General features: G+C 39.2%; 1 protein-coding gene across 2 annotated transcripts; it reads left to right on the plus strand.

Annotated features, from left to right (window-relative positions):
- The first annotated feature begins 15030 nt into the window (after positions 1 to 15030).
- fgf7 (fibroblast growth factor 7) lies at positions 15031 to 25324 on the plus strand. 2 transcript variants are annotated; one of them, XM_083914380.1, is made up of 4 exons: positions 15031 to 15070; positions 19672 to 20312; positions 23508 to 23614; positions 23796 to 25324. In XM_083914380.1, the coding sequence occupies exons 2-4, from the start codon at positions 20027 to 20029 to the stop codon at positions 24009 to 24011; spliced, it is 609 nt and encodes a 202-aa protein (XP_083770506.1). In that variant the 5' UTR covers positions 15031 to 15070; positions 19672 to 20026; the 3' UTR covers positions 24012 to 25324. The 2 variants fall into 2 exon arrangements, with proteins under 2 accessions (XP_083770506.1, XP_083770505.1); XM_083914379.1 differs by lacking the exon at positions 15031 to 15070 and adding an exon at positions 19094 to 19260.
- The last annotated feature ends 1126 nt before the right edge of the window (positions 25325 to 26450 follow it).

The raw sequence follows: 26450 nt of genomic DNA on the forward strand, positions 1-26450 counted from the left end.
CACTTAAACAGACAAAATCACTTTCTGCAGTTTTTAAACATTCATAAATGACTGAAATACTGAACCTGAAATCAGCTGTGGTCCAGGAATGACTGAATATTTTTCAGTTATTGTATCCTGGTGAGGAATACGTGTATACATTTTTTGTTTTAGTCCAAGATATAATATACGTAAACGTCATCTGGTGTATTACTAACTATATAGAGCTTCCTCTATGTGAAATAGGCTACCTGCAGCGCAAAAGTAGATTTTCCTAGATGTTGAAACAGATGTAGATTAATCTAATGTAGATGTAATTTAGTTTGAATTATTATTTTAGGGTTTTCAACACAATCATTTTTCCCAGATATGTAATTTTATTGTCTAGCCTCTCATTTGCATCATACTACTTATTTTGGGATGCTTGATTTTTGATTGCTTTTTTGAATGTTTTATCATTGTTCTGTGTGGGCCTCAAAAACATTAGCAACCAGTTGGTCGAAGCTAATGGGGATCCAAATGAAGAAAAAAAAACAAGTAAAAGTTGAGTTTATATACTTCGATGTGGGTCACTCCCTCAGACTGTTCTAGTTTTCTTTGTACTCACCATTATGCCTTTGTTTTCCAGCTGGGGTCTTGAAGAAACAGGTACAGTAAAAACAAGCTGTCAAACAAACACATATTCAATTTGTAGAGCATTAATATGATCTTAAACCCTCCAACACACATCTGGCCCCAATAATGACGCAGCTTCTTTTTTTGATTTATAGTTTACTTGTATTGTAAGTGTTCTTTTTTACTTTTTTTTGTAGTTGTAGCTAGTTAATTGGCTCAGTCTGCTGCTTTTAGTTGGATGTTCCTCGTTTCATGTCTGTTTATATTCCAATAAAAATGTTAATCACAAAAAATATGATCTTAAATCAGTAATTCCGTAATGCAGCGTAGACCTTCAGTTTTGCTCTTTCATATTCTTAATTTTCAATATTACTGAAGATTAATATATAGAAAAAACATGCTGTGACATCCTAAACGTGTTAATAGCTAACACACACACACACACACCAACACACACACACACACACACACCAACACACGCACACACACACACACACACACAAACAGATACAGTAAACGCATTTATGAAGCCAAACCAACTACAACACCCATTAATGAAGCCCCCATCAGGTCACACTCACAGCCCTACATTTACACACACCTATCTTTATTAGTAGCTCTTTAAGAGACATCAGTCAGCAGCTTGCTCAAAGCCATACAAGAGCTCAATTGATGTTGTCTTCATGTGCGTGACCTCTCTTTATGCATGTTCAGTGGGTGCGTGTGTGAGAGACAATAGGGGGAAAAGGCCTGTCTGCAGGCCTGTCTATACCCAATCTTCCGTTGCATGCAAAAGGCAGTGTGTCAGACAACCATGAAGGTAACTTCAGATGGACAAGCGGCCGCTCTGAATTACATCACTTTGTGAGGATGCCTTTGTTTCTGTGAAACCAAACACATCCACATGAATGACATGGTGAGCTGGCTGTAATTGAGATGTCTACGCAAGAAGGCGTGTTGAACTTCTGTTAGTCTCAATTTCTCCCCTTCTCGCACGATATCTCATCCATGATACTTCCCTTCCCCGCCCCCCATCTTCATCCTCATCACTCTGTCTCTCTATGAGGCACAGCGCTGTGATATCCTATACAGTCTGCACTTTTGACCAACGGTCCTGGATAATGGTTTTCAGATTCTTCAAGGTGGGCTGAATCTGTGCCAGACCTGAAAATGGAAAGCAAACATAGACCACCACCCGTTCCTACTTAGCTACAATGTAAGCTGATTATTCAGGTTTCTAGAAATTCTGTCATGCCTTTTCATGTAAGGCTCTCATCCCTCAATGGCCACACAGACATAGCGTGAGTTTGTTTTATTACAGTCTTTATGTAACTTAGTCAACTATGGAGGAATCAGTCATTAGTTTAAGAGATGCGGGTACTCCAAGAAATGTGCTAATATATATCCTTGTAAAACCTGTACATGTGTGAGCCAGGTCTGTATGATGAAGCTGTTACAGGTTGTCTCTGGATCAGTAAACACAGTGGTGTTTATAATCTCACATGCATTATTCTGGGTGCTTTTACAAGCCCTCCTCACATCTCACATGCCCTTGGTGTGTGGTTCATCCAGACCACAGAACAATGTTTACTCTAAGCCTCCTTTTTTTCCTAGTCTTGCTACAATGGTTGTGGTTTCTGCCCAAGATGTTGTCTATCAAGCCATAATTCACCACGGTGTTACTAGAGGGCAAAAGAAAAAGTGAAATTAAATATCATAATGATTTGGTAATATCTTTCATTGCTTCGGAATTTGCAATGTAAACAGCCAATGACTCAATCAGATCATGACACATTATCCCTGTGAGGTCCTGGTGGGCACTGGACTAACACTCGCTATATTCTATAAATTCATGCCAAGGTGTGGGTGTCTGGGCAAAGCATGCGATCACAGACCTGTTAATGATTCCCCCAGGGTCCCTCTAAAATCAAATAAAATGACAACAACAACAACAACATCCTGCAGCATGGCAGTAGAGTAGAACATTTTCCCTTTGATCACTTTTGTTTTAAATTCAGTTACAGTTTCAGCAAAATATTCTTGTATTGTTTGTTTTTATTATTATTATTTTTATTGGCCCCGTTTATGCCTCTTTGATAAAACATTAGTGGAGATAGAAAAGGAAATAAGCGAAGAGAGATAGGTGAGGAATGGCATGCAACAAAGGTCCCCAGTCAAATGAGGTTTCATGATTAGCACCTTACCCCCCCAGCCACCTATATGGATTACTCATCCAGATTAGTCATCCATCTGGGATCGCTCGAAGCGATTTCAGCAGGCTGGGCCTTATCAAAAATTCTTGCATATGATTGGATAAACCACTTGTCCGTCATCTTTATTGACATGCTATTTCAACCACTCACATCGAAATCAACCTGTGACGCTGATGAGAGCGACACAGGGAAATGCCAACTAGAACAGCCGACATCGTTTCCACCGACAAAAGCCTTCAGAGCCGTTCTCTGGTGTTCTTTTAAAAAATAAATATTTGCAAGATTGGACAACACGGAGGAAATAGCATCCATGTTGACGCCTGCTACCTCGATGCGAGTCGCCATCTATAAAACCCCGCCTGGCGGTCCTAATTGGCCCGACCGTTTTTTGCGGACCCTGAAATCACTTTCCTATGGCGCAAATCCAGATGGTTGAGTGGAGCTAGGCAGTCAAGATGGAAGCAAGGCGGAACGAAAGTCATCTGGCGAGGGTCAGGTTAGGTTAGTCAGGACCACAGAAATAGAATTAAATAGAAAGGGCTTTGAGCAATTTTCCTTGGTCATTTGACCAGTACAAGTTGTCATGTTAGTTTTCATGGGGCCAACACATGTCAGTGGGGCCGTAATGTGTGTCACTGTTTGCTGGGAGGAGAGTGGACTAACGCAGCTCAGGAAATGTTCTCCAGAGCGGTGGGCAGGGAGGAGAAGGGACCGTTGTCCGATAGTAATGTGCTTTCCTATGCTGTTGAAACAGTGTGAGGATGAAGCATTAACAGACCTGCAAACACCTCAGGGGTGTCTCATGACAGTACAATATTAATATATATGGGTCATCCCAGAATTGCAGGTACACTTCAGGTATTGAAAGAACACAGGAAACACAACTTTTTTAGTCTGATACAATCTTAATGTTATATATTTATTATCTTCTGACCTCAAACTTATATGATTTAAAAGATTTATTCTCAAAGACAACATACTAACAGAAAATTAACTCTGTTAGGGACATATTGGGTCAATTATATAGAGCAAAATAACAACATATAATTAAAAACCTTGTCCTCCCTAAGATAACGTTTGTCTCTATATCCATAAATAAAAAACCTTTAGATGGATAAGAAATACTTTAAAAAAAAAGTAAACCATGCTAATGCATTTACCTGATGACATGTCAAGAATGTGTCCTTTTTCATTAAATGTAGCTTTAAAAATGTATTAAATAAATTGTAATTTATCGTAGTAAACATGTTAGTTATTGCACACTTTCGTCTCTTTTATCATTTTTAAAACAATAAAACATATTCAATCATCATTTTTAAATAAAAACACAACATAAACAGAGTTGACATTGATGGTAAACGGAGATGAAGTACATAACAGAGTTGACCACCCATAGTTAAAAGACCAAAAAACTATAACACATTCACCTTAACTTTGGGCATTTAAACAACATTTTATATACAGAATCATTTTTTTAATATTTCATGAACCTGAATAAAGACGGTATGTGTCTCATACAATACTGACAGCCTAGAACTAAGCCCAAAACTAGTGTTAAACACAATGACACACAAGTCAACACTTACACTAGGCCCATCATCCAAGATCATTATGCATTCAGGAAACGTGGCATCCATGTTTCACTATTTTTAAGTAGTTGGCAGCAATTTGGGCCCATATTTCTCGGCCTACCTCCACATGACGTCCCGTCAGAGTGGTTGGTTTTGGAGAGAGAGATATACCACAATGTATTGTCGCAGTTTGGCCAAAAGAAGTGATGCCTCCCCACATTGTGCATGCATTTCACCTTTGCAAGTGTCTCATTGACCTTGAAAATGGTTCCAGGATAAATGTCATTATCATAATTGATGACACACCATTGCCCGATGACACAGGTATCTGCCATCCCACAAGATGTCATGTGTTGCTTGCACTTGTTGCTCGTCAGTGGGGACATAAAGGCTAGATCAAACCTTTGTGTGTTGTAACATGCACACTCAAGTATCTGCCTAGTTGAAAAGAGACAGCTGACATGTCTGTAGAGGATCTTTCCTGGTGTCAGAGTGATCAGCTGATGAAAGCACATTGTCAAAGGAACAACTGGGAGTACTTTTGGCATGGTTCAGGACTTTGTGTTGGTGTCATCTCTAAAAGTTTCAGCTTTCTTGCTCTGCACTTATGCTCTGCCTCTCTCCAATACCTGCACTTTGATCTTTTCTCCCTTTCACCCAACTCTGCAATCATGCTTGCATGCCCTGCAATACTCCTTTTCTTCCATCTAATGCTGTCTTTTCTCAAAGTTTTTGCCTTCCTTTAAGGGTCGGCATTTCGCCTGGCCCTGTACTGCCGCTGCCTTTCATCTGCTGAAAGATTCATCTCCCAAGAAGAAAAATGACCCACTTCCTTATCCTGGAATTGTATAACACAGATGTACTGTACTTGTTGCAGTAAAATAACTTAGAATCAATCAAAATCAATAATATCAATAACTGCCACATACTTAAATGTGATATGTGACTCTGTCAACTCTGTTACAATCAAATTGTTTAAAACATAAACAGAGTTGACAGTAACAGAGTTGACATTTTCTAACATTTTGTACTTTTACTCTATATGCTAACCTCATAGCGGCTATCAGCTAGCATCTCTTAAAACTGAATTTAAAAGATTTTCATCACATATATCGATTTACTGAGATAACCACTGAATATTAACGTGAATAAGGAATCTACTGTTTATGATTTCTAAACATATTAGTAAATAATGAGAGAAGAAACATATGCACAGCTCACTGTCTTCCAGAGGTTTCCCTCCACAGGAATCACTGTGCACTGGTCAAATGTGAACACTTTGGTGATTTAATGCAGTTTTATAACAGAGGTAACAGAGATGCAAACATACAGACAAAAAATATATATTTTTTTAAGGTTACATTTCAAATAATACAGAAATTTTATATTTCATGGAATTTATTTCAAGACTTTAAACATAGTAAGCACACATGTTATCTGGTCTGCACTACCATAGAAACAGAACAACGCAGCTCTAGTTCCACTGCACATGTGGCATACCCCAAAATCACCGCCATCTTTGATTGGTGCCCCCCCCCCCCGTTGTAATGGAAATGGTATGCATAAAAATGTCCACCAGTCTAACTATTCTCTTATCTTGATTTGAATGTCAATGTTATGTCTGTTTAATTTCTGTGTTCAGTACTCTCAGTCCACTTTGAGGATATGATGATTGATTCATTTTTGCTGAACACTTCCACTCGTTCAAATCTCCCAACGGTTTTTATGATGTCCAACTAGTCATGTTTGTTTTGCCAGCTCTAACAAAAAGATGCCACTTGTGTTGTCCTCTTCAAGGTGTGTTTACATATCCTGATTTACATCCTAATGTCCTTTTGCCACACCAGCATCTGAGTTTGTCTTAACCTTTCATCCAGCGAGGCACCTAAGAGACACCTAACAGAGCAATGTTCCCAATGTTTGTGCAAACCACATCTGCAAGACCATCCTCAGGGAATACGCAACCCACACTGTCTGGTACAAGAACAGACAAAGCACCATAGTGAGCTATATTCAACAAACATCTTTCTTCAACATTAGTGTCACCTTCTCTGCTATGGCCTCTGAGCAACTCTGTATTTGGCACAGGTGAGTGGTATGACCACGAATAAGTCACACAGAAGAGACTTTATTGATGAGCTCTGAAACTGATTCATGCACGCATTCCATGTTACAGGATGTGGATGTAAACTGGGGAGCATTTAATCTCCAGAATGTGAACTGGTGTGTCAAATTGCTGAGTAAGGCCAGCAGTGGTCTTTAGAGAGTGAATATAACTCTCTGGCTTTCACAAATTGTGTAATTTTAAGACGATAATTTAAGATTTTGGAGCATGCACAGTGCAACAGACAAGTGATCATTATTTTTAACCAAAGATTCACATAATATAGTACAAAGATCTTTGAATGAAGTCTATTACAACTTCTATTATAATCTTTATTGTAATGTAAAATATTTACAATTGTGTAACAGGTGAAATAAAGAAAAAGGGAAAGTATTATTTAAATGTATAATTTTAACTTTTCATCTCAACTTTTAAGTAAGTGGTTTCATTTAAATTCATGTGCATCAATGTTTGCTTTTGTGGGGTCTAAATGTGAATCTCCCCCCAGTCCCCCAACTACACACACCTACCAACAGCTCACGCACCCCCAGCTGTATAGGTGTGAGACGTGTGTCCTTGTATGATTGGAGCAGGGCAGGCAATCCTGCAGGCCTGTGAGGTGATGAGGCCAGTAAATCTGCACTGAGGGGTGGTCTCTGAGCCTGCCCCAGCCTTGGCAGGACCCCTGGGCCCAAATTGAAAGCAGACGTGTTTGGAGTTCATTCCTTGAGTTACTACTGTTCAATTGTGATTTACAAGAGTGTGTGAGATATGGAAATCTCTCACGCAACTCAAGATATGGGCTGAGTGAAAGCACATTGTGAAACCGGCCCCTCCGCCCTGTGGGAAGGACTAATCTGTAAACTCATGCTACCCCCCCATTTGGCCAGGACTGTTTATTCATTGTTTTCATCCTTTCAGCATGTCATCTTCTCAAATACAGGACAATGTCCTCTTTCGCTAATGGAAAAAGTATGTCAGAAAGATAGGCAGTTCAGGCTTTTCTACTAGGGATGTAAAGTCGAAATAATATTTTGGGTAGGGTGGTCACTTAAACAAGAAGGTTAATCAGTGTCCATTAATAAAGATAGTATCTTCTCTGATCATTAGGGCTGGGTATAGGTACTTAATACCTTTAATGTATCGACCAAAATAACGCAGGACCAAGTAAAACTGAAATTTCACAAGACAAACAATACCTGAATCTGAGCCTTTTTGTACCCAGATCTAACTATTTGTATAATTTTGCTCGAGGCAAAGTACTGTAAGCAGTCTTCGAATGAATGGGACATCAGTCAGCCCACTACTGCAGCAGGTACAGCCAATACAGCGTCTGTGGTGTGGTTTGTATTTAACAGAGTTGGCCTTTCCGCGTGCTGAGATGGCACCAAAATATTCAAAAGTATGGCTGTACCATACTTCGCGCCTGTGAGGTGGATAAAAATAAATGCATAAAATGTGTTGTGTTGGTACTGGTATCATAATTAGAAAAGATAAAAAGATAACCATACCTACTGATTATAAGTAATTCATAAAAAAAAGAAAAATCTGAAAGAAATTAAAGGGAAAATGCCAGTGACTAGGGCCCTTCACTCTGAATACAATGTTCATATTTATTAATTTGGCTGACTCTTTTGTTCAAAGCCACATGGAGTGGCCTGGCTGCACACACTGCTCTTAAAGGGATTGTTCGGCTTTTTTATGAGGTACTTACTCATGTATTCAGTGTATCACCTGCAGGAAATAAAGGTCAGCATGCCGGCAGTTTAGAGAAGCAGACAAGAGTCCTGACACAGAGGCTGCAGTGGACGGGGGCAGCAGCTAAACATACTTTAGTCAACTTAAAAAAAGCCCACCTATAAAAAGTTTTAGTTTAAGTGTGCACTATATTTAGAATATTTTTTATTGCTGATCGGCTGAACGGCTGAATGCCGAAAGAAATAGAGGGAAAAGTTCAGTGGAAACTGGAGGAGAGTCCTGACATAGCTTCCGTGTCAGGACTCCTTGTCATCTACTGCAGGTAACACACTGACTATGGATAAGAGACAGTGCTCAGCTTGCCCAGTTGCACTTGTTCTGGTTGACAATGCCAATACATGTGGTTAAAAACAGAGCAAAGTCACACTGGAATTGATGCATTTTACACTTTGTATAGTTGGCACATTATCCAATGGCTGATAAACAGCAGATTTCCACACAACCTGCAAAAGCATCTCTACCACCTTAGCAGTAGTTCACAAGTCAATACAATTAACCTCCCACAGCTGAAAAAGGAGGCAACATAAGGAAAGTTACAGATATCAGCTTTAAGCAATGAAAACGATGCATAAAGCAACAAATTGCCTCACCCCTTTAACTTCTCATTTTGACACAATCTGAACAGTATGCACAGTAAACTTTAAACATTTAAAAACAACAATGATTGCCGTTTATATGCAATCATTTAGTCATTGTTTTAATATTTTACACAAAATGTTAACAGTTTTCATTATGTGTGCTTTGTTACAAAGCAGAATGGCAGTTAAGTAAATGTTTCAAGTGCTTTTTATGACTAATTCCCTGCAACAGATGTCACAGGTAAACAGTAACACATGTAGGATTAGCAGTTTGTTTTGCTCAAGCAGACGACAGCAGCACACCTTTGGTTATAAACCAGCCGGTTCAGGACATAACTGACCTCAAAAGTGAATTCCTCTGGCCTGTAGCCTGGCCTCTCGCATGCATGCTGCCCCGCATGGGTCTCTGTTGGACACACACCCAAACACATATACACAGACACAACACCCACCAGGCATTTTCCTTCGACAACACCTGCCCTCCACACGAACAACCCCTGTCATCCAACTCTGTCTCGCTACAAAAGTCTCCACAACGTATGGTAAGTTTCAAAGTGTTGGAGGACTTTAATGAAACACTAAGAAACACTGACCTGTGACCTTTCTAGAATAATGCTCAGCCATGGACGTTGAGTGGCAAAAGATGAAGATCAAGAGATAAAAACGTGGATGGAAATAGAAACTAGACAAATGTAGGAAAACCTGGGTTGCGATGAAATAGATCATCGCCTAATCACCGATAGTGTAGAAAGCTCAAGGCCGATCATAAGGCAGATGGAGAGACTTCCTGGCAAGTTAGCTGCTATCAGGAATTCATTGGTGTCTGTTCTCCCTCCAACATCAGCTCCTGTTCTCCAGCTCTGCTTCTCCCACCTCCACCATTAAAAAGACATCCATCCTTACAACGAGACAGAGAGGGAGGAACGACAGAGATTGAGAGGCCCTGGTATCTAAAAGCCACAGACAGCGGTGCTTTACTTGTCAAAAATAAAACCACATGAATACATTACATGGACATAGACGAGCCTTGGCACGTGCACAGGCACAAACACACACAGAATAATTTCCATACAACATCTGCATAGATGATTCGCTTAGACAAACATGACTGATGACTAAATTGTGGCTGCAAAATACCACTTATATTATGTTCACTGACCATAACAATATATTTAAACTTGATTAAAGATATTTGTTTTTCTCAATGTTGTAAGAAATATTTGCATAAACCTCTAGTTTTGTGTGTGTGTGTGTGTGTGTGCGTGTGTGTGTGTGTGTATGTGTGTGTCTTAGCGCACTTGTGAATTCATGAACTTGTCAGCCTTTTGCAATGAGGGTTATGAAAATAAAACACAAAATACTGGCACTCGTTAACTTCTGTCATAACAGATGACACAGACATTCCTCTCAGAAGCTAATGAACAGTTGAGTGACTCAGTGTTATGGTTATGGCTCCACCAAAGCCAGTAGCTATGAGAAGATTAAAGAGGACTTCAAATGGATCCAAAACGAACTCTGCCTCAGAAGGAATCTTATTTGGCCTTTCACTTGAGGGGAGATTCATTTCAACCAGGAGTCCTTTATGCCTGCTTATTATTTTCCCTAATTCGCATTGCAAATACAAATGTGAAGGACAGCTGATTAGTGTGTGTGCATGTGTGTGTCAGTGCGCCCTATGACCGACTGGAGGTGTCTCCGCTTACTGCCTCCCTCGCTGGCCTCCCTCTTGTTGTCTGTATGTCTGTAACAACTCCAAACCACACCACAACTCAAGTGTTCCATGCAAGTATTTCACAGAGCATTCACTTTCTTTGTTTAGTTTTGGGCTTAGGTTTTTGATGCTGTTTCTTTGTGAATTTTCTTTCAGGGCAAATGATTCATTTTTGGATTCTAAAACCAGTGCCAGTCATATACTACAGAATTAAAAGTGAAAGCTGTGAAGCAGTGAGCTCTAGATTATCATTGCACAGTATATAGTTATCTAGGAAGTTGTTTCTAGACAACAATTGGTTCAGTAAATCTTCCACTTGAAGGTAATGGTCCCCCCGTGAAGGAAGTGATCTCACCAAGATCGTTTGCTAAAAAAAGGCCTCCTACAATATTCTTTTCACATCATTAAATAAGTGCCTGGCATTGATTGTCTTGTGATGAAAGAATTACATTATTAAAATGGTTAGTTCCTGTCTACATAGTTCAACCAATGTGGTCTCAGTCACAAGTGCCACGTCATCAGAGGCAAACTCCAAATAACTTCACCCGTTTTCTACTGAGGAGACAGTTATGCTGAAGCCACAGCTGAGCCAAATAGAGCTTAGGTTGACAAAGTGAAGCTGAAACTGATGGCTCACCTGACAATGTGCCGCTTAATCCAATTAAATTTGAGCAGTGACATGGCCCTTCAATGGCCATTGCACAAAGAATTTAGGTGACAAGTGACTACATGGGCTTTCGTCTGGTACCACTCTCAGGCCAAATGTTAAAAGAACCCAGTGGAGTTTGCGGGACACGCGATACACGCATCTGCCAATGGTTTTGGACTATTCCACAGATATAAATAAAAACAAGAAACGCTGTATGCAGCCAATAAAAAGCAGAAAAGGAGAAGACTGCTGGCAAGTAAACATACACATAAATAATACAGGTTTTAATATTTGACTTTGCAAATGTATTATGAGAAAGGAAAGGCATTCAAATCGTTTATTCTGCTTCAAGATACAAACAATGCGTTTTGGTAAGAAACATTGAATGTAAACAGAACCTTTTTTTTCAGGCCCAACCCAAATCTAAGTCTTTAAATATTGGGTATCTGCCAATACTGAGTTAGATACAATCTACTAAACATTTAGTAAAGTATAATAAAGTATATAAAGTATTTAAAAATGATCTGTTATGATTTTAATTATTTTTAACATGGTTTTCCCACTTAAAAAGTCAAATGTAAAAAAAACTCCAAAAAGGGACTGAAAGCACATCGACTAGTCACTCTCCCATTGAGAAAACTTAGATCTAGCTTCAAGCCCCACCCACCACTGCTGCAATAGTAACGCTATGAAATGCCCCAGCCACAACTTAATAAGACTGGTTCCTTAGGTCTATGATGTAAGCAGCCCTGATTGATGACTGTGACTGGTACACTGCAGTTTCAAGGCAGATATTCTTGATGATTGTTGACTGCTCATATCGCTCATGATTGTCTAACAAACACCATATATACTTGGTAACGAAGGCTAAAAACCATTGGAGGGGTTCCTTAAGTTTTGTAATCTTAAACCCAGTTCAGACCAAAGATTCGCAACAGGATGAGTTGAAACTTGCAGCTACTTGCAACTACTTGCAACGTGCAGGTCTGCAACGTTCTTAAACCTGCCAGTTCACCCCAATGAGACGAGGTGAGACAATGTATAATCTCCATAACAACGCCTCTCTGTACTTCCCTCTAACCTTTTTTTTCCCGAGCTGGATATAATTTGTAGCATTCTAAAATATAAATGAGGGCAGAGATGTTGAGATACTCGCTACAGATGCATTTCTAGTTGTGTTAAAAAGGCGAAAGGTTCCCTGATTCACTGCTCTGTTCTCGATTAAGGCGATCCCTCTCCTTATTCACTGTATTGCTTGCTCGACCCTCTCTCTCTCTCAGTCTCTTTTTCTCTCTCTCTCACACACTTGCTTGTCGTGCCTCCGCCCAAAACGGCCTTTTCAACCAGCTGACAGTTTGTAAGTGACTTGACCAGCGGCCTTCGCTAAGACTTAATTGGCTGTTTCAATGAGTGACATTCCGTTCCAAAACCAGCTGCTGGCGATTTGACAAGCTGAATCGCAGGTGACAATATCGGCCGGTTTGAGTCCAGAAGAGACGGGTCAGTTCACACCGCTGTAACTTTCACCTGTTTCTAAAACAGTTTTGTTGCATTGCGAATCATTGGTCTGAACTGGGCTTTAAATTACATGAATAAAAGTTTAACTGGAAATGACCAACTACCGACACTGACAGGAAGAAGAAGTATCACTCTGTTGGATTTGTTGGATTGCAGAAACACTTGCAATGGAGACCCGGATTCATGACGACACGTATGGAGTAGCCTCTGTTCCACTAGCATTAGTAACTCAATGCAGTCTCTCGTTCAGTAATCTTAAATCTGTCTTTCAAATCAAGCTTGTTCCAGGGTTTACTTTTATTCTAAAACAGATCACCATCTGCTGCAGTTAAACTGAAACACGCATGGACTAGGAGAACATGCACCCCAAGCTCTCCTTCTCACATCCCCCTCCAATGCCAGATTCATGCCAAGTTCATTAAGTGCCCCATTTAGCTCAGTTAAGCCCCACATATGGCTCTCTTCATGAAGTTTATACACTTGGTGTGTTTGAACCACACATACTGTAAATTATTACTGCACCCTGCGGTGTGAAGTCCCCCCCTCCTACTTTTTAAGATTAGAATAAAATGTAAAGTGCTGCACATACATAAGCCATGGCCTTTTATAAGCTCACTATTTGTTTGTCTGCTTTTAAAAGCATGTTGTGCATGGATTTTAACATGTTCTTATTATTATCATAAAACAACCTGCAGTCCAGCTGTAGGGCTAGGGAAGGATAGAGACAGACACAACTAATGTAAGTAAGAGGCAATGACTAGAGAAAGATGGCAAGTGAAGTGAAAAAGAGAAGAGAGTCATTCAGAGGCTTACAGTAATAACGAAACACTCATCTGGAAGTATTTTGTGTCAAAGAGGAAAACAACTTTTGTTGAAGATGGTCGTGACAGCAATCTCCTTGAAAACAGAGTGTTATCTGACATATTCATTTCAGATAATTATTTAAATAAAGCTCTATTTGGAGCCCACATGGCTGCTGGAAGTGATTATGATCCAAATGTATTTGGATAGTCTTATTCTAAATCTCAACTTACCATCAGGCCATGATATTTTTTCACAAATAATAGGTCTATAAAAGTCAGAATATATTATTCAAAAATAGTGGATATTACCGATGTAACGCAGAAGTTATGGCGCCTGTAACCCGTCCATAACAAGCAACTTGCAGCCCCTTTAATTGTTATTCCTGCGTGTAGATGATAATTTGATTGAATATTACTTTCATCAATAAAACAGGAGTCGGTGGACACGTGTTTGTTAAATTAAACATATCTGGATGCTAATTTACTCCAAATATTATATATTACACCTGAATGTGCAGTGAAACTTCGATTTAAACAGAATCAAACCACTTTCATCTCTCTTGAGAAAAATACATGTTAAATGTAGATTTTAATGAATGCTGTGAATTGTTTATAGATGAGGTAGTGCAATATCTGATTGCCAGACAGATAGAGATGGAGGGAGAAGGCAACTGAGTAACTGCCTAAGACTGTAGTTACGGAATTTCCAAATTTACTTCTAGTCATAAAAAATTGACCCACAAAAATGTAAGACGAGATTAAGGCCTGAGGGGTAACAAAATGTTTTTTGTCCTTGTAAAAGACAAAGAAACTGGTCAACAGAAAAAACACAGTTATATGCAGTATCTTTTCTTCGTGCATTGTGGCTTCCATAAATACAAACGGAATTGAAGGTTTCTTTGTAAACTGTCCGCTGTTCTGACTCAGAAACTCAAAGTGCTTATTTTAGAACCTCTTTCTCTGCCAAAAAGGCAGATCATGTCTTAATAAGCAAGGTCTGCTTTTTCTGATACAAGAACAGATATGGTGAGCAGTTAAGACTGTGATCCCTAACAGCTGTTCCTGCATTAGATGGGATCAGAGTATTCCCCCGTCAGTGAAGCCCAACGCCAGTTCACATTCTCTAACAAGGCCGATTACACCGAACCTAATGCACTGCCACTGCCTCCAGCATTTTTTAAATGAACTTTTGATACTCACGTGTATCACCTCAGCATCGCTTTATATTTGGGACGCTAGTAACTCACTCAGTCCTCTCGGCTTGCATTCATCCCCATGGGTAATAACATTTATTGAAGGAGACCAGGTAACATTAAAAACCTCTCATCTCACACCTCAGACCAGGCAGCAGTAACAACCTGAGCTGTGACCATGTATCACCTTTTACTACACTAACACTCAGTGTGTCAGCTGGACCCAGGAAGAGAAGCTTCAAAGAGACAAGCTGAGTGGAAGTGTGCGATTGCGTGTGTGTGTGTGTGTGTGTGTGTGTGTGTGTGTGTGTGTGCCTGCTGAGTTAAGAGAGTAATGCAAAGCTTGCTGTCCCAGTCGACGCTACACTCGATTATATGGTGAGTATAGCCAAAATACTTTCAACCTTTTGTTTTAGTGAGACAACATTTGTTAAAAAATATAGATACTTGGACACATTTGATCGCTAAACTAAGTATATACTGTAGGGCACCTAAGCATCTCTTATATGGTGAGATTAAATTCTAAACATGAAAATTCCACTTTTCATCTAATTCATAGGCTATATGAGTGAGATAAGATTGTATGGGCTTGGGAGAGACCTGATATTGGCTGGAAAAGCACAGTAATACATATCAATTAAGTATTTTGTTTGTGATTGTTTCCCAGTAAACTGTAATATTTACATGCTGATAATGATGATGATTACAACTGATTGCTGCTATTTTATAAAAACAAAAGTTAAAAAGTTGCATCATTGGGCCATTGTATGTGTGTGTGTGTGTGTGTGTGTGTGTGTATGTTTATGTACGTATGCAGTGTATGGGTGTAAAGTGTGTGTACAAGAGTGTGTGTATTTGTTAGATAAGTTATTTATAGTTGGGGCTAATGTTGTGAGGCTCCATAGAGATCCCCAATTATCATGGCATTTAGAAAGCAAAAGCTAAACCCAAACAGTCTAAAACAGTGCTAAGAATAGACTGACCTTAGACATGATTCTCCAAGCATAAATGCAGTCATATCACCAGAAGACAGGGTAAAGAGCACACACTTACAGACATACAGACAAACAGACACAGAGGCTCTTCTCTCTCCAGGAATGCTTTTAGAGTGTTGAGCGCAGACCCTCTGTGTAGGCAGATGTCTCTGCAGTAATAGTGGAAACTATTATAAATTCTGGATCTAGCTTCATGTGCTAACACTACATGAGGTTCTAGATATACCACAGTGATAAATCACATAGCAATATTCCTGTCCTGCTTAAGAGGGATTGGAAACAACTTGTTGAACAACTGCACATCTAGTCAGCTTACAGACAAAGAAGTGATGTGGGATTTGCATGACAAGGCTTTTATTAAAACAAGTTCCCAGAGAGCTAATCCCTACAGTATTGTATTTTGTTCAGAAAAATGTGACTAAATACCCAAATTCCTGTGTGTGTGATGCTGTGGACTCATTATGTCTGAACTAATTCACTTTAAAATAATAAAAAACAAATACAATACTCTACCAAAACTAAGCAATACAAAACCACTAAAACAATAACTTTTGATCTTTATGAGAGCGAATAAAATGGAACAATGCTGCAGGAAAAGCCAGTCACACAATTATAGACACTTGAATTTCATAAAAAGCAACACTGAGACCAACTGATGATGATGTCATGAGTTTATGCTGCAAGGCTCTGACACTGGAGCTGGAGGTTAGTCTGAATTTGGAGTTGGAACAGGATTTAAGTGAGCTTGAATGTTTGCATGTAACACTGCAATCATCTAAACCCTCTTAACCCGCATTCAAAAAAATTCAACATAGAATTCAACAATGACAATCAATTGAAAGGATTGTAAGGATTCAAACACATCATCAAATAACTCAGAACTCAGAAACAAAGAGATAAAGTAGTGAGGACTGATGGAAGTGAAGGCATACGGTCATTGAAATTTAAAGAGGCCCACTCACGCAGGTCTAGTGTGCCTGCCTCCCGGCCACTGCACTTCCTATGCTACAGTAAACTCAGACAGAGCTGGGCCTTTGATCCCTGAACGGCAGCAGCGCCCATTCAGGCTATAAAACTAAACAACCTGCACAATCACATAAACACACACACACGCACACACAAGTTTTGATGACAGCGTATACACTATACATGACGTGTCAACTGAGGACGCACATATAGCATTCAACTCTCGGTGTCAAGGTATGCTAGTAGCCTCTTGAAGTTAGCCTTACGATTCTCTTATTGTGGCATTGCATTACTTTGAAATTTGCCATATATTACACTAAATTAAATTATTACCACCACTAATATGACTACTACTGCCTATAATACTACTGTAATTAGGATTATTATTATAACAAATGAAGGAAAGAATAGTCCAATAAATGCAAGGAACAACAGACAACTAAAAGAACACTGTCGCCAGATGTGTTTTAAGGCATGATTCAAAGATAGCTATGTCATTTTACAGTCTCAGAGACAAGTAATTTGAATGCAGTCCGTAAGAAATTTTTCTGACCTCCATGCAACATGGCACATTGTGACTGTGGGGATGTTTAACTTCCTCATTGACCTCCGGCACGAGGTGGGCACGGCATAGCCTGAGGAGTCAGGGATGCCTACTCTACGGAGGGTGTATTTGTCAGTGCCCTCTCTAGGACACTACCAAGAGACTCCAAAAAGGATTAATACTAAAAGAGGTTGTTTAGCACATAGCTGAACAGCAATGCCCCCCCACACACACACACATACACACAACCAATGACTCTCATTTTAGGCCCCTATCTACTGTGGGTGCTGTTATGGTAATCATCTAGTTTGTTGTACCATCTCCTGCATTGGCTCCAAGAGAGTGACTTCCTAAAGCCAAGGGTCAGTCCTCTGAGGGTCCCACTCGTCACCTATCTGGCATGACACTATAATCCTACATGGATCCTGGCAGAAAGTGAGCACTCGTGGAGACTTTGCATTGTTTTGAGAATGACCAGGCCCAACCATTAAGGTCTCGCGTGAAAGCTCCCCGATTCCAGGCAAGGTCAGTCATTTTTGTTGAGGCCAATTCATAAGGGTCTTGGAATCACCTTGTCTGGTCTCTTGCCTGGCAGCAATTTGAATCAGGGGACCCTACCAGGTACTACTGCCCCTGTAAACACAGTCCCTATAGGGTCACACATACCCCTCTGCCATGAGAATGTGGCAATTTCTGGATAGTGGTTATGTGAAATCTTATAAACTGCAGTCCACCTGTCTGGATTTTTTTTTTGCCAAAAAGTACATCAACAGTATAATAGTACAGTACATCAACAGTATAATATGGGATTATATTTCTATTTTTACTGAAATGTTAAATTATGCAAATTGAGGATTTTACCTTTATTTTAATGTCTAGTTCTCTGGTATTTTTGATATGGTCACTGCCTGGAGTGATATGTTAAGGGGTGTTTCCTTGGCCTATGTGTCCAAAAGACCAGAGTGTGAATGGTCTCTGAGGTAATAGAAGGGACAGATGAATGGGCCAGAGTGACACCTAATAGATCAGGTCTTTACGACCCACAGTTTAGAGATGAGAAGGACCTGCTGCGGCTAGAAGTCCCTCTCTCTCAGGCCTGCAGCCCTGACCTCCACGGGGAAGCGCGTCATTAGAGACCATATAAACTTTTGAAGTGGCGAGTCCAAGGAAAGGCCAGGTATGTAAGGCAATAAATTGTGACTTTAAATACAAACACAAAAAGTGAAAGAGTGCATGACCCCTGACACATAGATAACTACTGCTGAGCAGTTACGTCTTCTGTTTTTCTCCCTATTGATGGATACCTGCCAGCCATAACTTATTGCTTCCCACTATTACGCTCAATTAGAATGAGAACTAAAGGGCTTCTTTGAAGTTTTTTTTTTACTTGAGTCAATATATCCTCAAAAATTATTCAGCGCAACTAAGTTGAACCACCTATTAACTGTGACATTTGAAGTGATAAGTAAGAAATCCTTAAAGCTTCATCATCAGAGCAAATATCTTAATTACCCAAAGCTTAATGAAGACTTATTATGAGACCAGTAACGAGCACAGCACACAACTATTTGAGTGTGAGATGTTTCTTGGAAAAGACAGAGAGGTTGTAGTAAGTTCTAAAAGGATGAGTGTGCATGCAAAAGTTCTCGAAGTATTTCGGAGTGCATACCAACGAGAGCTTGCTATTCTAAGAGTTTATAGCTCCCTCTCATGTCCGGTGGGTGAGTGACAGCGAGAGGCAGGCAGAGGGTGTTGCTCCATTGCATCTCAGCCAGGGACAGCTGACTGGTTGGGATCTAATTGCTCCCAAGTGAGGTCAGCAGGAGGCATTTATCTAAGCAGAGTACAAGGCGACAGTGGAAGATGCACAGAGTCAGCCTGCCAGAATCAGGGAAACATCCATGGGAATTGACAGAAGCTCCCAGCTCTTGCTTTGCTTTACTGCATTACTGGGCTTGGTTTACAACTGAGAATACAGATTTAGAGCTTCAGACTCTTCATATTAAAACTCTTGCTGAGAGGGAGCACACCTCTGACAACGTCTGTCATCACTCAGAGCACATGTAAGTCATTAAACTTTGGTTTGTTTGTTTTTGTTTTTTAAAAGTAGTGTAGTTTGTTTGCTTGAAAGTATGTATGTGGCTACAGAGGAGATTACAGACCAAAGACTTGTAAAGCAATCCAACAGCATTAATGTTATATTTCCCTGTTGGGAGTCCATGACAAGGAGACATATGCCTGTCAAAGCACACCACAGAAATTTTGATTTACTGCTAGGAAATGTTCAAAACACATTTGTATGAACACAAAAACAGAATCTCTTTGAAACGTCTTTTTTAATGTGAATTCTTCTATAAAACTATGTGAGTCCTAGTGATAACTTTTTTTGTTTTTTTGAAGCAGCTTTAGCAAAAATCTTTCAACTTTGTAACTTTCATTAGATAGACTCAATCCAGTCTTCTTTTTCTTCATAGTGACATCCTGCGTAACATTCCCTGAACTGGATTATGATGTCTCCTGTCGGACTATGGTCTCAAGAGGATGGAGAAATCAACACAGACCGTCACTGAGGACTAAAGAAAGACATCATCTCATAATACTGTCCCGTTTTCTTCTTCAGACCACTCTCCAGCTTCACAAAGTCGCCTCAACAACCACCTTGTCTTGACGTCCCACTAAGAATCCCTGCTGCAGGAACAGGGACCCATAAATCACGGCACAAGTGTTACAAATAAAGGATCCGGGGGTCACTGGGCTGAGGGATAGCACACAGTTCTCTATTTCACATTCAAGTATGTTGTTCATTGATCCCCACTGCATTGTATTATAATGCGCAAATGGATGCTGACCTGGAACCTTCAAAATCTGTTTTCGGGACTGTACCTGCATGCAATCTTCTTGTTCGGCACTGTGTGTGTGGTCTGCAGTGACTGCACTCCAGAGCATCTTGCCGCCATCATGAACTGCTCCAGACAAGAGCGCCACACCAGAAACTACGACTACATGGAGGGAGGAGATGTGCGCATCCGACAGCTGTTCAGCCGCACGCAGTGGTTCCTTACAATTGATGACAATGGCAACATCAATGGGACTCAAGATCCCACAAACTGCTACAGTAAGGATGACTCTTTTTGTCTAATTATAATACCAGTGGTTCGGTTCCTCTGCATTTATTATAACAAAATGCCACTTATTTTCTATAATAATAATATTTTCCAAATGTGAATTAACTCAATGTAGGTGTGAACATAGTCGTAGAATTTGAAACGTTTTGATACTTCGATGAAGATTTATTTGTGAGATCTTTCCACTGAGTCAGTAAAGAACCTTTGGCCTGTCAAGGTGACAGAAGCACGTGGGAGGTGTTATTGTACAGAGTTCTCCACAGTGTAATCACAGTGTTAATGGGTCATGTGTCTCTGTAAAAGCAGCCAAAGTGACAGAGGCAAAATTAAGCAGGTGGGGGCTCTGGCTTGTTAAACCATAACACCATCTAAACACAGGCAGTAATGAAGTAAACTGAAGGGTCTTGGAGCCTGATGGGGTGCCTGTGACCTCACGTTCACACCACCACAGCCTGATTTACTCTCCTAGAACCATACAGTGTCCGAATAAGATCTCGGGCTATAGGCATAAATATCAGAAATGGGAAAAATAATAAAAGTCATCTTCTGTTTAACCTATGGTTAGCAACTGGCACAGCCGCCATCGTGCGTCTAGTCCAAAATTACAGCTCCATTCACGTTCACTACTGAGTAACCAACTGTTTGATAGCCATGGTAACTGTAATTGTTAACACAGTAAATTGTTAAAATCGTTGCTTTAGAGCCAACGTTTATACACTGGTAATCTCTGTCACAGCGAGAATGTTTTAAGTAGTTATCATTTCCTCCTATCTGACAGTGTGGCTGTGGCTGGAATGTTGGCTTGACAGGGAAATACCTCAAACTGGATGGAAAAGATGCTTGTGCAACATTTGGCAACGAAAGACATAAAAATTGATACACCCATATGTGACTAACACGCTAAAAGCACACAGACATTTAACCAATAAGCCTTTGAAGAGACCAGAATGGTGCAGATATATGTAATAAATCAGTGAGTCATACTTTTTGGCTGAAGTGAACAAAAAGTCTTGAAAATCAGATTTTGTGAAAGGCCTTTTTTTCCTCACGAAAAGAGAAAGCAAAAAAGAAGAGTGATGAGAAACTTGGAGCTGCATTATTTTTGGCCTCCGCATTCCGTGTGCCTCTGCAACCAAAATATAAGCTATTGTCCAGTCAACTCATCTCTTACACCGCACAAGTTTTTTCCAACTTTATCATATTCCAAAAGGGTTTTTTTTAGATGAAAAATGTAAAAATATGCAATGTGGATTTGGTTATTTCTCTACGGTTTTTGTATCTGCAATGCATAGAGAATTAAAATGTCTAACACTTACATTAGGCATAATTTAAAAACAGTTATGCTGTAGAAATCTTTACAAAAACACATTTTACGTAAGAGATAGATTTACAAACAAAATGGTTCATGGTTATTACTATCACATGTAGGTTTGTGTTTAAATGAAAGGCTATGGCATGGCCTGAGTTGAGGTTAACAAAAAATGTGATAATTATATCAATAAAACGTGTTAAACCACAACAAACAGCAGATAAATAACTTCCGAGTAAACAGTCAACAACTTCTGAACCACAGCATGAAAACTGGAAAACAGGAAATTCAGTCACAGCAGAGTATGTTTCAGCCAAGTGCCAAGTCACTCATGTTGAGACATAGTAGACCTGGTGTGTCAGGTGCAGCAAAATAAAAATAACAGAGACTGATTGGATCTAAAACCTGTTATTATGTTTTAGTACAGATAAGGATTTGCAATTGAAGAAAAGTGAATTAAAGATATATAATGTATATATACAGCAGTCAATATTAATCTCAACATTGCAACATCTGTACGAGTAAATGTAAACAATGGATTCAAACCTTGTTCAGAAAAAGTAGGATTAGGGATTACCCACAAATTAGTTTACTTAGCCTGAGGCTGGATCAGCGAGTGATGACAAATCTGTTCAAGCTAAGGATAGTCAATCTGCGTCAGAGCCAAAATGTTAATAATGTGTCCATGTGTTTCATCTTTCTAAAGAAGATAGACAACTGGAGCTGTTACATATTATATATAGGGGAACAGCACTGCCATGCTTCATAACACAGTAAGCAGGATTAGTGAAAGGCTTACTTGAGAAATAAACATGCAGTTGCCTCTACAGTTGGCACCAATATATAGTTTATCAGGAAATTAATGGTCAATTGACTTTGAATGTATAAGGGGTTTACAAGTGAAGCTCTAACAATGTTAATTTGAAATTCACCTTGACTCAGGATAAATAAAGGGCAGCAATATTAAGTCTGACCAAGTGCACGCAAAACACAAACAACATTCCAAGATTGGGGCACTGCCATCTGTTTGTCATCTAGCAAATACTGAAATGCAGCATGCTCAATGTCAGTCTGCAGAGTTTTAGTAGAGTTCTTCCCATTTTTTTCTCCGTCTGTCAAGTCAAAGAATTTCCGCAATATGTAACCGTTAACAACTAGTTCTTCATATTACCTCAAAATATATGTTCTGGACCTTCTTGGTATAAAATGCATGTTTTTAATGTTAATCTTAGTTTTACTAATTTTATTGGTTTCATTTATCAGATTTGTTTTAGCAGCATCATACCTTCAAACACAGAACTGAGCTTTTCTATGATGATACACCCTTTTTTATTTTTTTTATGGAACCAAGTAGATCTTTATGACTACTAGACAAACGATCAGTGATCTCTGTATCTGTTGGATTAAACGACAAAGTAAAATGCATTGGTACATCTTGTAAATCCTACTAGATAAATTATTAGCTCCCTCAGTTTCAAGGAAGATCAGATACCATGACAACCATTTGTTCGTAAAACAAAATAGTTAAGCACAAGTGTTTTATCTCTCCCACAGATTCGAAGAGCAGGCCTAAAACATTGCGTGCAAAGCTCATTCAAGGAGGTAGTTTTCTCAATCCCAGGAGAGAGAGGCCTAATCTGTCTCCCATATGTGCTATGGCATAAGTTGTGGTTTGTGTAATGGCCACCCAGGCCAGTTAACAAGGCTTGAATAAAGCCAGAGAGACCACAGACTGATTAACCACAGGAACTTCCATCCAGTTTGTTAATGAAGATGAATGTTGAGTGCAGTGGAGTGAAGGCTGGATGTTGATAGTGTCTTATCTGTCCTGTAATACATCATATCAACTTTTCCTAACTGTGTGAATGCCTCGCAGGTATCCTGGAGATCAGGACAGTGTCTGAGGGGGGTGTACTGGCTATCAAAGGCGTGAAGAGTCAGTATTATATCTCTATGAATAAGGCTGGACAGCTGCAAGGCAAGGTAATACTTTTCCTCAGTGAGAAAAGTCATACACTGAGTATCCACAGTCAAGCAGATATAAGATAATTATGCAAACAATTCATTTAAATGAATCAAGATCAAGAACTGACAATAAAGACAAATGCTATCAACAGCTGACTGTATTGTATTAATTCTGTAATTTTTGTCTTATCCTTAACAGAGGATCTACGCTGAAAACTGCAACTTCAAGGAGGTTTTCCTAGAAAACTACTTCAACGCTTACTCCTCTGCAAAGAGGACTAAAAATGGCAAAGAAATGTTCATAGCCCTGTCTCAAAAGGGAAGGCCGTTGCGAGGGAAGAAGACCAGGAGGGAACATATAGCATCTCACTTCATCCCTATGAAGTGCAGGGAGCAGGAGAGGAGGGTGGACTGACAATGCGGAGGACTAATAAGTCACAAATTGTGTATGATTTCAATCACGTAAAGTATATGTTAACACATAAACTACCAACATCACGTTCCACTCTTCTCCAGTTGTAGATTACTTATGTAATGTAACATATGTTGTAATGTTCATAAGATAAAGCAACAGATATCCGATGGACGCATTAAACTATTCATAACATCCTGAAATAAGATGTTGAAACAAGGAAATATTTGAAATAACTGGTACACAAACTGTAAAATCACTAAAGTCTACTCAATGTTATTGTTATTTTGAGTTAAATGATATATTTCCTTATAAAATAGTTACATGTTTTCTTTATAAAACATTAAAATGTATTACACACAGTCAGGACTGTATCCCTTTCCAAAGATGATCTACACCCAGCCAGATGAGGAGACCTGTATGATCAACAGAAAGGTCCAGAATGGAGTTTTGGCTTGACCGAGATGTGCAGAAGCAAGCTGGACTTGTCTTTTTTTTTTACTGGTACAAGTGCTCAGAGCACACAAAACGGAGGCACGATAAGCAATAGCATGTTCAGTAAAATCCTATTATGTAGGTGAATCTGTTTGTGGATGATCTGTTTTGATCTGTCTGTCCTTCCTGCATTGAAGACCAGACTTTGGTCAAATGCATCGTAGCTGCTCACTGATTCCCTCTTCATTATCAAGGTGTGATTTTTGAAATGCTCAAATATTCTGCTGCTGCTGAAAAGATATCCAGATTAAAATACAAAGTGAACAATATTATAAATATGTATGTTATGCTATCTCTTTCCCTCAGTTAATAACCCTATAGACTAAAATATCACATATTTATTTATGAGGAGATTTATATTTTAGTTTGTGTGTTAAGACATTCCCATTTATACTAAAAAAAACTGCATCTGGTCAATTTATTTTTATCAAACCTAATCAAATACTCATTTCAGTCTCAAAGGACAATTCTCTCTGCACACACAGGTGATGTAGCATTACAGTACCTTATCATTTGCGGTGGTAAGTTATTTGTATGAAAGAACTGAGTTATATGTTAAGTGTCACTCTCGGTAAAAATGTGCATTGCTCTACCTTGGCATCAACTGAGTCTTTTTAACCACACAAGCAAATTCACAGGAACAGACGAGCCTACTGAGTTCCTTTAGTTAACATATTAACAACCATTTGCCTACTTCCAATTAGGCAGTATGAGCAATCATACTGCAATCATACTTCATATTAGAGAAATTAATTTGATTGAATGGTAATGTGAAACTGCAACTTCAGGAAGAGAAATCTGCATATGAAAAATGCCTTTTTTCTGCCACGTATGAAACTATGAAATCGAGTGTGATCTCTGGACTGACATGAAGAGAGAATTGTATTCTACTGTCAAACTGTGATAAAGATGCATAAAATCCTCAATAAAACTCAATAAATAAGATTTAAGAAAAAAAACGTATCTTTTTACTATCTGCATGTTGGTCTTTAATTTATGAACTTTTTAAACATCTGTAATCTAAGGTAATTTGGCCTCATTTTCAGTATGTGATAAAACTGTGTTATGATAAATATGCACACAATAAATTATCTGTTATTTGCTGTGATTTAGATCTTATAAGAAAACGACTGTCCGAGAATTGAGAAATGTCCTAATCCGTGGATATCATTTGATAAAATTGGACTTAATCAGCCTCTAACTCTGTAGAGAACGCACAAACCTGTAGAGAAAACGTATTGCACATTAAGCAACTACAGTTTTCTAAACTCTGATATGACTACAATCCTCTGGAGATATTACGCAGTCCATTTTCAAGTTTAGCTGATTTAATGACAAGATAATTTAATCTGTTGAACTTGTCTTTAAGAACATTGAATACACTTGAAAGAAACTTCTGGGAAAAATGTGGTGCCCTTTGACAATCCACGACAGATAATATGCATGAGTCAGATCTCTCAATCTGATAAGGTTGAGATGTGGGAATATAACTTGAGGATAAATCTATTAATTCATGATGGAAGATAAAAATACATCCACATGGTTTAAATGTCACATTAATTCCCTTATGTCTATATTTTATGTTGTATTGAGTATAAGTGGAGTCTTATAAGTGCCGAAAAATATTGCAGACATATTGGCAGGCTGCCTACACTATACTGTACATTCACATGTATAAACACATGCGTGCAGACACACACACTAACACAGAGCACGAGCTTTACCTCTTGCCTGAGTTCACATCTGGCTTGGAGAACCCCTTACAGATAAAGACAGTCAAATTGAGAGAGCAAACCCCTGAAATACGTTTGACCCAAACAACATCGGAGCCAGGTGAAGGCTTCTGCCAAGTCACGCAAAGTTAGTCTTAGCAGATAATTTGTAACATGCTCAAAATATAAACACATTTCAGACTCAAGGCTGTGTATTCCCAGCAGGACGAGGAGA

The sequence above is a fragment of the Echiichthys vipera genome (genome assembly GCF_963691815.1).
Source record: "Echiichthys vipera genome assembly, chromosome: 1".
Lineage (NCBI taxonomy): Eukaryota > Metazoa > Chordata > Actinopteri > Perciformes > Trachinidae > Echiichthys > Echiichthys vipera.